At 45.9% G+C, this 13286-nt stretch overlaps 1 protein-coding gene across 2 annotated transcripts in view; it reads left to right on the plus strand.

Annotated features, from left to right (window-relative positions):
- The window catches only part of kiaa0930 (KIAA0930 ortholog), a 139837-nt gene extending 133926 nt beyond the window's left edge, over nt 1–5911 (plus strand). For both annotated transcript variants that reach the window (XM_038780773.1, XM_038780774.1), the window contains one exon: nt 5587–5911. In XM_038780773.1, coding sequence (XP_038636701.1) covers nt 5587–5627 — 41 coding nt within the window. In that variant the 3' untranslated portion in view covers nt 5628–5911. The remainder of the gene's footprint in view (nt 1–5586) is intronic.
- Nucleotides 5912–13286: the final 7375 nt, after the last annotated feature.

The raw sequence follows: 13286 nt of genomic DNA on the forward strand, positions 1-13286 counted from the left end.
ATTCAGAAGGTTTGCCCCCGCCCTGCTGCTTAATGAAAAGGATGCACAGAAAACCTATCCCACCCACTCTCCTTTCAATTTTAAGTGCTCCTTATCATCCAAATGAGTTTCTTGTGGTAAGGCTATGTTGACCTTCTCCTTCTTAAGAAAGGAAATAATCTTTTTGATTTGGTAAAGTGATGGATGCCCCGTACATTCCATGAGCAAATTTTTAAATTAACTGCTGCCATTAATTAGGCCACAGAGAAAAATAAGAACAGATTTACAAGCCACCATGAGGCATGCACTAGCCAGTACCTCCCCTCTTCCAACCCACTTTACATTAAAGTACCCCCAAACCATTCCTTTCATGGAGAGATGACCTGTCTGCACCAAAGTCTGATTCAATGCAGAAATCCTCCCATAATAACCTAAAAGAAACAAAAGAATCACAACTGGAATAGATCTAAAGGGACATTCCTCATTAAGACTGAGGACCCATCGGATTAATGCACAGCCATATTGTCATTGCCATGTGGATTCTTTCTCCAGAACAAGGGGAACAAAAGGAAGACCACAAGGAAATGGGAATCGAATGCCCCTCGTGCATTTTCGACTCACCCGTGAAGACCTGGATCTGCCACCAACCACCCTTTAGCAATGGCATCGGTCTTGCCATGATTAACACTCAGACGACGGATAACAAGTACATGGCAGATCTACTATGACTAGGATAAGGTAATACAAGTCCCTGAAACACTCCAGGAGAAGCAAAAAGACATTCAATCCGTGCACACATAATAGCAACTCCTTTGAACAGGATACTAGGTAATAAAATCAGACACCACCACCCGTTTTCTTGGAAAAAGTCCGGATTAGAGTTTGAGTGAGTCCAAGCTGCAAATCATCAAACCATTTCCTTCATGGATTGAATGAAGGCCAATCGATTATCAAATGATTTGACAGAATTGTTAGATACAATTTTCATGGTCTCAGGATCAAGCACAGCATTACTCAATCCAGCAGCATTCGAACATCATCGAAGCCTCAACACGTGGCCTGCGTCACCGCCAAAAAAATCCTGGAAGAAAGAAATTCTCACTCCCTTGTGAAGCCAGGTCCCAATATGCCTTGCCGTCTCCAGGAACTTCTGCTGGTCGTTATGGTTCTGGAAGCGAATGATTAAGGGCCTGGATGAAAATTCCTTGGCCTGAAAGAGAGGATAAGATGCACCCTTTCTAATTTGAAATGGCCAGCCTTCATATCCAACTTGAGAAAACACGGCACCAGTCAAAGAACACAGCACAGGAACAGGCCCTTCAGCCCTCCAAGCCTGTACCGGTCATTATACCACCCTTGGTCAAAACCTCCACGCCCTCCGGCAGACCGACGATACAATTATTCTTTCTCCAAGTCCTCCGGGACCTCCGCCATGCCACTCAACCGGTTTTCCAAGGATTGAATTTGTGCCTCCACAGCGGAAGGATCATGTTCCACGTGCAGGTTTCCCTCCTCTGCATCACCAAGCCTCTTACTGGTGTTTTGCAATCCGGCCTCCTGAGTGCACAGATTTTGGGTCAACACACCAAGCCTTTGATAAATCGCTTGGATAATGCCAGCAGTCATAATTTTCCCCACTTCCAAGAGAACCCCGGAGACCGTGGGGTCGAGAGACCTCCCAAGGATCAGGCCGCCATATTGAAAGCGCCGCTTCACCCCTGCTGAATCTGACTTCCCCCAGATGTCTTGACATTTCTCGAGAATATTAATCCCCCAAATCATCCAGGTGCATAACAGCAAATATTAATTCAAGGATTAGATTAGATAGATAAATGTCAGAAAATCAGGAGAAATGACTGATCAAAAGCGAGTGGTGTCAGAACCCACAGAATAGCAGCTACGCCCACCATCGCATCGTGTGATCCCCTCCCATTCTTTTCGAAATTTCCAGTTTATCACATCCTTTATAATAGATTTCTAATATTTTCCCTAACACTGACACCAGACAAACCAGTCTGAAGTTCTCCATTCTACTTCCCTTTTTTAAACAGCAGGGTTGGATTTGCTACTTTCCAGTCCAGGCCTTTCCTAAAGTACTGATTTGGGTTTCTATATTTGCTTTCCCAATTTTCAATTATTACACAGGTAGACTAGGATAAGCGAAAGCTAGTGATAATGCAGTTCAAACATTACACCGCATCATCAGCTAGCAGTATGAAGAAATAGATCTTCCAAAACAATGATAGATTGTAATAGATTAAAGGCATTATGCCTAGTGTGTGCCTTGGATACCAACATTACCAACCTCTTGCATTGATGTAGTGCCTTTAACATTGGAAATCATCCCATGGTCCTTCACAATTAATGTACTAGGAAAATGGAGGCTAGACGGAAGGAGAAGAGACTGGGAGGGGGAGACAGGATTCCAAAGTATGAGCATAGGTGGCTGAAGACACGGTTTGGGGAGAAATCCATAAGAGGCTTCAGGTGGGGGAATAGAAAGCTGTGTGGGAAGGATGTTACTGAAGGAGTTTACAGGAATAGAACTTTAAACATGAAGATGGGAATTTAAAATTTGGGGGCACTCAAGAATGGGGATGAATGTGGGAAGGGTAACAATACAGAATAAGATAGATAGAACATACAGTGCAGAAGGAGGCCATTCGGCTCATCGAGTCTGCACCGACCCACTTAAGCCCTCACTTCCACCCTATTGCTGCAACCAATAACCCCTCCTAACTTTTTTTTGCAAGCATCAACATTTTGGATGCGAGATTAATGGAATTTATGGAGGTCGTATAGGGGCCTTTAGAACAGTTAGTGGAGTTTACCCTGTGGTTAAGTGATGTGTGTGAGTAAATTTCCCCAATCACTAAATATACTGTATGTTGCAGTGAAATTAATCACTTAACAGTTTAAAGGAAGACTTGCATTCATATAACCCTTATCAGGATCTCGGGTGTCCAAAATACTTTACAGCTTATGACCCAATAATCTGTTTTAGTGATGTTGGTTGAAAGATAAATATCGGCCTGGTCACCAGGCACAGTTCTGGTCTTCAAAATAATGCCAAGATCTTTTATGCTCACCCAAGAGGGCAGATCCAGTCTCTAACGAATGACAGCACCTTTAACAATGCAGCACTCTGGGTACCTTCAGCCTTCATTTTCTACTCCAGTTTCTGGTACTTGAATCCAAAATTTTTGACTTGCAGACAAAGGTTTAGTTAATGAGATGAGGGAGACACCCAAAGTCTTCAGAAGGTGTTTCTTTGTGCTTTTCAGTGCAGGATTCTTTACAGTTTTCTGAAAAGCTCGTCAGCAGATTTTCAGATTCTAATGAGTTTTGTCATCCATTCCCGAACATCCTGTACAGGATTCTCCGTTTGCCGATGCCGAAATAGTGAAATGCGGAGAGTAGGTGCCGATTCCAAAATCACGGCGGGCACCGATTTGCCGCTAAATCACGATTCTCCGTCGCCTCGACAGCGGCGTCAATGTGGTCCAGAATGCGCGAACGGTAAACACCGTTTGCATATCATTAGCGGGCCCGACCCGATATTCTCTGGGGACTCCGCAATTCTCCTCCGATGGGCCAAGTTCCCGACGGCGCGGTTCACTTGTGCTTTTAAAAATCGTGAAACTGACATTGTGGCTGCTGAGGGAGAGAGAAAGGAGATAAGATGCAGAAAGCAGTGACCTGTAGGCTGCTGGGCCATACCCTGGCCTGGCTGGCTGGGGTGGGAGCTGTGGCGGTGGTGGTGGGGGGTGGGGGCCTGGTTCTGCACTATGACACCCCCCCCCCCCCCCCCCCCCCCCCCCCTGAAGCAGGTCATGTAAGCTACAAGACAAAATCAGGCCTGGGAGACGGAGGGGAGTATGATTGAGGGTGGTGTGGGGGCGGGGGTGGGGGGGGGGGGGGGGGGGGGGGGTGTTGACAACTTGTCATGGGGAACCGCAACTAAGCAGGGTCTCAATTCCTCGCCCCGCGGCCGAGCTCCTCTCAGCGACCTCCCGTTCTTCTGGGCTGCCGACCACATCCAGCGCCCTCTGCTTGGCCATGGTGGGAGGCTGCAGATCCGGGGGGCGCCCTCCTGTCTTCTCCACTCCCGACGGTTGTGTGCGGCCTTCTCCTGGTGGGGGGAGGTAACAGAATACGACAGTGTTAGAAAGTCTGACTCATGCAGCCCAGTGGGTGGTCAGTTGATGGCCTCGGTGGCCAGGGCACCCGGCCATGGTGGCCGGTATGGGTACTGGCATGTGGGTTGCGTGGGGGTTCTGCTGCCCTCTGAGTTGGGGGGGGTTTGGGTTGCAGGTGTGTGGGATGCGGTTTAGTGCTGGGGCAAAGTGCTGCTTAGTGTGGTAAATGTACTTCATGTAATTCACACTATTGTATTGTGTCCTTGTGGGCTCTGTCTGTGAGCCGTTGCACGGTTCTGCCCGCAGGGGGAGATGAGGAGCTTGTACAGGGCTCCACCCTCTGCTCCGCCCATGGCTCTGCCCATGGCCCCTCCCAATACCGGAAGTATAAAGTGCTGCAGCCTTGTGAGCCTGCCCTCAGTTCTTCTGGTCGCAGGCAGGCTCAGTTGTAAGTCTATTAAAACCACAGTTTACTTCCAATCGTGTCTCGAGTGAATTGATGGTCACATCACTTAGCACAGAGCTAAATCACTGGCTTTTAAAGCAGACCAAGCAGGCCAGCAGCATGGTTCAATTCCCGTAACAGCCTCCCCGAACAGGTGCTGGAATGTGGCGACTAGGGGCTTTTCACAGTAACTTCATTTGAAGCCTACTCGTGACAATAAGCGATTTTTCTTTCATTCACCTTAGCCGCCCTGAGGAGGTTATGCAGTTTCTTCGGGATGGTGTTGCTGGTGGCGCTCATTTCCTCTGCCACCTGCACTCAGGCACGCTGAACAGCGAGCAGCCTCCTTCCCGGGCCGGGGTACAGGGTCATCCGCCTCTCCTCCACCCCATCCAGGAGGGTCTCCAGCTCGGCATCGGTGAACCGTGGAGCTGCTCTTCTTGCTGCCATCTTGTTGGCGGGGATGGTGTGTGTGGGGAGAGTGTATGTGCAGCTGCAACTTGTCAGCCTCCCCTCAATCAGGAAACTGGCGAATCCGGCACCGATCCTCATTGGAATCATTGTGTTCCACATGGTGCCAGTGCTAGCCCCTCAACAGTAGCGGAATCGTTCCAGGTATGGTGCCGGTTTTGCTGCCGTGAAAGTGCACGAATTCTGTGTTGGCGTCAACGCTTAAGTCTTAGAAACGGAGAATCCCGCCCTCTCTCTACATGCAGAATTGAAGTAAAGTGATGTAGCAACTGACCGAATTGGAATTAAATTAATTTTCAAAACAAATAATTACCAATCACTGTTAAGTGACTGAAATGGGCCCTTGTATGAACAATGTAGAATGCTCAATTTCCAGGTTTCCCTCCTGCACCTGATTCCTTGATGGCAGATAATGAGATCATTAGCACCGCTTCCACCCAGAGAACTTCAATTATTTTGTGAGATTCTCTGTTCTGCGTCGTGCTTGATATTAAGCTCTTGTATGATTCTTTTTTTCAACACTATTGAATTTACCTTTCTCTCTCCCTCCAGATATTCTAGAGATACGGCAGAAACCAATCCTGATGACATAGCTGATGGCAGGCACTGCCTTACAAACTTGCAGCCAAGTGCCTAACTGCAACCGGATTCTTGACAACACTACCACCTAGTGTCAGGATGGAAGGGACGTTTATTAGAATACCAGCCAATCCAAGTGCCTCCTTCACCTGCCCACAGGACATCACCAGTGTTCATTTTCCAATCTCACTGCGTTTGTGTTTTGATAGAGTCCAGTTAGGAGCTGCTTCATACCGTAGAAACCAATACAGGATGCTTCGTGGACAATTTCTGAAGACAATTACTTTGTATCTAGCAACAACAGTACAGAAGAACAAAAGGCGGGGTGGGGGGAGGGGGGGGGGCGCTGGGGAGGTGGGAAGGAAATTATTTGCTGAACTTTATATTAAACAAAAGACTTCAAATTAATTAAATCTTCAAGAAAGTGTGTTCAGCACGTAGATAGCACAGTTTTCTCCCATACCCTATCTTTTGTCAAAGGGCCATTTGATTTGTGCACTTTACATCGAGTAATGTAGGGTAATTCTTGTTCACTTTTTTAAAATGGGGGTGAAGGTGCAACAGAAGGCATGAAATCCCTGGGACCGTACAGTGTTATCAAATTTTGCAGATCAAATTATAATTAACAATGGGATTTGCTGATGGGTGAATTGGGTGGGGTATGGTCTTCCCCTTTTTTATCCCCAAAGTCAACTTCGGTTGATTTTTGTCAGTAAGCAAAACAAACATTTGGGAACTTGTTTTGCACTGCTTGCAGATGACAAGCATCCCACCTGCGCGCACACCAGGTTTTGAATGTGTTTAGCGGAAGTTGTATAAATGAATGTTGTTTCAGAATCCTTTTCCTGGAATATTTATTTGCATGTGGCGACATTGAACTTTTTTTTTTAGTCCACTAGTCTGGATAGCTGTCATAATGAATGTGCGACTGAGATGAGATTTGAGTGGCACAGTCTCCAATGTTCTCATTGTGACCGTAAGTCATTCTAGCTGGTGAGCTGATCTATATTACGAAGGTTTTTCTACTGTTGGACCCCAGCCGCATTGCCATTAGTTCTCTCAGCAGCCACCTGTGGTGATTCATCTGGAGACTGGTTGTGTAAAGGATATTGAGATATTTGTTTTCACAAGCTGGACCATAAAATAATGAATGGCTAAAGTACAGGGGGAAAAGGAATCTTTCCACTTTGTGAGAGAATTAATTTTGCTTTTTCTCCTGCCGAAACCTTTGAACAATCACAACTTGTGGTTTATCAATTTTGATGCACTCCTTTGATTTTTTTTTTCTTCCTGATGAAGCCAATTGGAACGAAATATTGGCCAACAGCTTGTTGGAAAAGGGTCAGTGCAGCTATCTGAATTGTTCACCAAACCTGTGTGCCAAGTTTTATTTTTATTTTTGAATTTCCACTACTTCCATTATCCAAGAAATGTGATGGCTGCAGGCTTTACTTCAGCCTGCCCTCCTCTTCAGGAGCCAGTTTGGCCTTGTGTTCAGTGTTAATTATATTTGCTGTTAGGTTAAAAATGCTTGAATGGCATATCCTGTGCAGTGCACAGCTAGGATTGCCACCTTTTGCTGCACCTGAGTGCAGACCAGGGACCGAATGGGGACGGGCTAAGATCATGAGTTAAGTTTGAATACTTAACGTGCTTCGATATTTTTTTAAAATCCTTTTTTTACAGATTTTGTTTTAATGACTAATATTTCCACATCATAGAACACAGATGTCAATGGAGGAAAAATGGACTTCTAAGTTTAATTATAGAATAGACCAGTTTTTTCTGGCCAAAATCTTCCATCCTCGATCCTGGCTGAGATTTTCCAGTGCCGCTGAAAGTGAATGGAACTTTTGCTGGAACGCCAGATTTTCTGTTCTCGCTCGCAATGGGTCCCAACATGGACGAAACCGGAGAATTCCTCCCTCTGTTTTCACATTAGAAATTCCTGAATGCACCATTCAGAAACTGAACAGGTGGCAACTCTATGCAGAGCAGAATGGGAATGTTGTGGTTGGGGTGAAATCAGACTAGTTCTATTCTGTCCCTCTTGAATAATACAGCTTTTCTAATGGAGCAATTGACATTTAAACAAAAAGAGTATAAATTGATGTAGTGGAACCACACCAATCCCAATCAGCGTGCGGAAATTGGGAATTTTGAAAGGGAATATTCAGTCCCCTGCACATATAAATTAACTCATCCAATTCTCCACCAAGTAAAAAACCTAGAATGGATTTGTGATATTTTAGTGTGTTTTAATTGAACTGCATATTTTCATTTAGTTTGCTATAATGTTTTATTTTCTGCTAGCAGGCATTTTTATAAATAAGGCAGTGTGGCACCCAGCACTTGTGCTGTTAAAAGTGGTGATGGGACCAGTATATGTTTTCCTTATTTATCCAATCATGGAATATTAGTATAGTTGATTGCTCATCCCTAATTTATTTTTTTAATTTAGAATACCCAATTATTTTTTCCCAATTAAGGGGCAATTTAACGTGGCCAATCCACCTACCTTGCTCATCTTTGGGTTGTGGGGGTGAGACCCACGCAGGCGCAGGAAGAATGTGCAAACTTCACATGGGCAGTGACTCGGGTCGGGATCGAACCCAGGTCCTCAGAGCCAAAGGCAGCAGTGCTAACCACTGCGCCACCGTGCTGCCTTGCCCATCTCTAATTTAAGTATCGGTTTGATAGGTGCCTTTCAGAAAATTAAATTAGGGTGTTCTAATTACAAGGCAATATAATGGAAACCATTTAGAAAGGCCATCGCCAAAGTGGTGAAACCACTATTTGTAGCTTTAGGAATGTTGTTCACACTGCTGTTAGAAATTATGTATATTGAGTACGTTCAAAACATGGAACACATCAGACTTGTTTGTTATGGAGCTTTGTGAAGTTCAGTATATTTGGTTGGGGAAGGAGAATGAAGGTGCTCTTTGCTGTCAGCAATGTTTCTCTTATATTTTCAAACTTCCCTCTTCTTCATTTTCTTTTCTCCTCATTGTGCTGGTGCTTCTTGCCACCATAACTGTCCACTGTACTTTACACACAGGAATAGGTTCATCTGTGATACTCTGCACCGTGCTCACAAAATGGCCACTGCAATGATCACAAATACTGTTTTTCTTCTGAAAAAGACACTCTGTGCAACAATTAAGCGTTCCCGCGCAAGAATTTAAAAAGTAAAACCTGAAAATGGTCTGGGGTTGAAAACGACCTGAAATATTAAATTCTATTTTCTTGGGTTTAAGTGGAATTGCTGAGCTCTGATTAAGTGAAGGATTTGCTTTTTCTTTTGCCCCAGTTTGTAAACACTTCATTTCTTCTGCCCCATCTTGGACTTTTAAAAAGTGTCTCCTGAAAGTTATCATTTTTGACTGGACGCTCAGTATTTAACTGAGGGGCAGTATTGATTTGAAATTCTAATTGTCCTCCCAGAAGAGGAATAAAAACCAACAGTTTATTAAGGCTGGAACCATATTTTATTGAGCATCAAAGTCAGAAACAGGAAGATTCTCTAACCATTCTGTGGGCAGTAGCTTTGGAGGTGTGCCATAAAGATCTGGGGCGGGATTCTCCAACCCTCCGTGCCGGAATCGCACCTGGCGCGGGGGCGGAGAATAGCCGTTGATGCCGGAAATCTGGCGCGACGGCATTTCCGTGATTCTCTGTGGACCCGCCAGTCACGCGCGCGTTGGAACAGGCCCCCGCAGCGATTCTCCGTGGTCGACCGGCCGAACTCCCGCCGGCGTTGTTTACATCTGGTACCACCCAGCGGGGGCTCAGACCCACGGCTACGGTGGTGGTTCTGGTAGGGGGTATCTGACTCCAGGGGGGGCCCTAAGCGGTGGCCAGGCCCGCGATCGGGAGCCATCGATCAGCGGGCCATCGTGATCTGTGGGGGACCTACCTTACTCTGCGTGGGCCCGCTGTGTGGCTCGGCCATGTGGGCCGCTGCGCGCATGTGCAGACCCGCTTGTACCCGCCGTGCGTATGCCTGGCCCCACGGTCAGGGCCCCGCCAGCAGCCAGAGCTGCGCGACGCATGCCGGGGCCCTGGTAGCCCCAGGAAAACAGAGAATTCCCCCGGACTTGCGAGGAAATAGTCCCCCGGACCTTCGAGGAAAAAGTCCCCCGGACCTTCGAGGAAAAAGTCCCCCGGACCTTCGAGGAAAAGGTCCCCCGGACCTTCGAGGAAAAGGTCCCCCGGACCTTCGAGGAAAAGGTCCCCCGGACCTTCGAGGAAAAGGTCCCCCGGACCTTCGAGGAAAAGGTCCCCCGGACCTTCGAGGAAAAGGTCCCCCGGACCTTCGAGGAAAAGGTCCCCCGGACCTGCGAGGAAAAGGTCCCCCGGACCTTCGAGGAAAAGGTCCCCCGGACCTTCGAGGAAAAGGTCCCCCGGACCTTCGAGGAAAAGGTCCCCCGGACCTTCGAGGAAAAGGTCCCCCGGACCTTCGAGGAAAAGGTCCCCCGGACCTTCGAGGAAAAGGTCCCCCGGACCTTCGAGGAAAAGGTCCCCCGGACCTCCGAGGAAAAGGTCCCCGGACTTCCGAGGAAAAGGTCCCCCGGACTTCCGAGGAAAAAGTCCGGAGTCCAGAGTGATTCTCGCCCGTTTTCCGGTGGCCGTGGGGACTTAGTCCCCAAAAGGGAGAATCCCGGTCACAGTTTCTACAGCACCTTAATAGAATTTGAAGAAAATACCATTTTACCAATGCTAAAGAATTTTTAAAACCTACATTCTGTTCAGTTTAATTTTTCATTTTTATCTCTCCACATGCAACACTTAATGCTTAAGCAAGTGAATGTTAGATTTTTCACTGGTTGCTGATGGTTCCCTTTGGTAAGCGAGTTGCTCTGAGCCCTTACAGGGGATTGACTGCCTACTTTAATTGTCAAAGATACACTTTCACTACTGTGTTAAGTGTTGACATGCTCCCACAAATTACAGATGTTACTTTCAGAGCAAAAGATAGAAACTTAGATTTTTTTTTTGTAACGTGTTCCAGGCAATGAAGAGGAGATACATTGGAGCTGATGCACACGCTCTCATGGATGGAAATTTATGCTTTCAGATAGAGGCTACAAAAATACTGGTCCACTTGTTCTCCAATTATTTTTCATGATTAAGATTTCTTGTATTTATTTGCATCAAAGACTTGGGCAATCACACAGAACCCGATCAAAGCAATCTGCTGAATGCTACCTAACTCTATCTATACCATAGGCATTGGACAGCACGGTGGCACAGTGTTAGCACTGTCTCACCGCCAGGGACCCGGGTTCAATCCCGGCCTTTGGATGATTGTCTGTGTGAAGTTTGCACATTCTCCCTGTGTCTGCGTGGGTTTCCTCTGGGTGCTCCAGTTTCCTCGCTCCAGTTTCCTCCCACAGTCCAAAGATGTGCAGGTTAGCTGGATTGGCCATGTTAAAAGTTGCCCTGTGGGGTTACTGGGATAAGTCAGGCAAGTAGGCCTAGGTAGGGTGCTCTTTGAGAGGGTCAGTGCAGAGTCAGTGGGCCAAATGGCCTCTTTCTGCACTGAACGGGTTCTATGGATTCTATTGTGTTTAGTCAGGACTTGTGTCATTGTGTGCCCATCATTTAAACTTGGAAGTGGCCCAGTCGAACAAAATGTTAAGAGTGCTTCTAACGACAGGATACACAATGTAGAGGTGTCCAACTTAGTGAGGTGTAGTGCTTTGTAGCTGTGTATGGACTCTTGCCTTATTTTGATTGAAATTATATTTTGGTTGGTTGAAACCTTCAGTGTGAGCATTTTCTATTACAAGCCCACTACACTTGCAACTTGTAAGTCCAGGGTAGAATAATCTTTTTTAACGTTGGCATGGACACCATTACTGCTCAAATTCCTCCTGTAAAAGGTAACCTCCTATATTGTGTACGTTAGCTTCTCCTACTAAGCCTCTTGCCATATCAATGTTTTAGTGCTCCTTCATTAAGAGGGAATGTCTTAGTGATCTGACAAACTTTGGGAAGAAAGGGAACTGTTTCATAATCCAGTCAATCATGAGTGATATAATGGATTTTTCTATGATTTTTGCAAACTTTGTCACATGATGCTCTAACAGGATTGTGAAAAATTATTTATGTTTATACTTTCTGTCAAACAATAATGAGACTGACTTGCATTGTTTATTGCTTATTAATTAAGGTTACACTTCACGCTATTTCATAGCATCTGGTATTCTGGATTTATTTCATCACTAGTGCTGAGGGGAGGCAGTGATGCAGTGATATTGTCACTGGACTAGTCACTCTGAGACGTGGAGTAGGATCTGAGGACCTGGGTTCAAATCCTGCCACAGCAGGTGGTGAAATTTGATTTCAATAAAAATCTGGAATTAAATGATGACCATGAAACCATTATCAATTCTTATAAAAGCCCATCTGGTTCACTACCTTCCTTTTAGGTCAGGAAACTTACCTGGTCTGGCCTACATGTGACTCCAGATCAGTGAGTGGTCAGCAATGTGGTTGACTCTCAAATGCCATCTGAAATAAATGGGCAATAAATGCTGGCCCAGCCAGAGTCGCTCACATCGTGCAAAATGAAAATACTAAAATGTCCCAGGTATACACTCTTGGCAAGTTTTTCTCTTTGTAACAATATTTAACAGGAATATTTAACAAAAAAAACGGAATAAGAGAGATGTGTATGGTTTACAAAAAAAATCTTTACACTTTTGAGGCGAAGTGTTACCTCACGAAATTTTCTGGGCGGGATCCTCCATCCGACCGCACCCATTTTCTGGTGTGGCTGGTGCCCCCGCTGGTAGCCGACCAATGGGCATTCCCATTGTGGGCACCCCCATGCTCTGAGTGCGCTGCTGGCAAAACGGAGGATCCCGCTGATGGAGAATCCAGCCCCCTATGTTTCAAACACCAATGCGTGCTGAAAAATGAGACCTATATGCTCTGTCATATCTGTTTTAATTAACTGCCTATGTGATAACATGTCTAACAGATTTTTAACCCTAATGTGCCAATAGAAACAGAAAACTGCAGTTTCTAAAGGGGAACCCTGCAGGTTGGAGATTTTCCCTCTTTTGGGCAGCGGATAGTGAATGCATGTCGATTCAATATAATCTGTGTAGGTCTGTGGGGCTGGTCAAAGCAGCTAGAAGTCATTTCAGTTTCATGCTGAGCCACTGAACAAAGCACTTTAGATTGTCCTTGCCCCCGCCCCCCCCCCCCCCCTTTACTCCCACTTACTGACATCGTCACCCCCCACCCCCGTGCTAGTTGCAGGTTTGCTGTGCGGTTCGTTCAATTTTCAAATTTCCAACTGTTTGGAATCCTTATTAAAGGGATATTGACTTCACAGAAACACAGACCATTGTGTGTCACTTCTGTGTGTGTTGATCTAATATAAATGCATGGTTTTTCCAGCCTTTTATTTCACCGCTCCCCAATTCACGTACCTTAATTTAGATGAACAATGTGCCTGACTTGCTACCTTTTAGTTTCTCATTATTCTCCGGCACCCCACTTATATGAATTCCTGCTGCCTGGATGATACAGGAGCTCAGTAGATCACAGGATATTGTGCAGGTGTTGAAGTATATCTATTCAACTGGAGCACAGCTGCTGCCATCTTGGTAACCGGAATTCTACCATTTTATAAAGAAATTGAATTGGCTGTGGATATA

The sequence above is a fragment of the Scyliorhinus canicula genome, chromosome 20 (genome assembly GCF_902713615.1).
Source record: "Scyliorhinus canicula chromosome 20, sScyCan1.1, whole genome shotgun sequence".
In the NCBI taxonomy this organism is placed as follows: domain Eukaryota; kingdom Metazoa; phylum Chordata; class Chondrichthyes; order Carcharhiniformes; family Scyliorhinidae; genus Scyliorhinus; species Scyliorhinus canicula.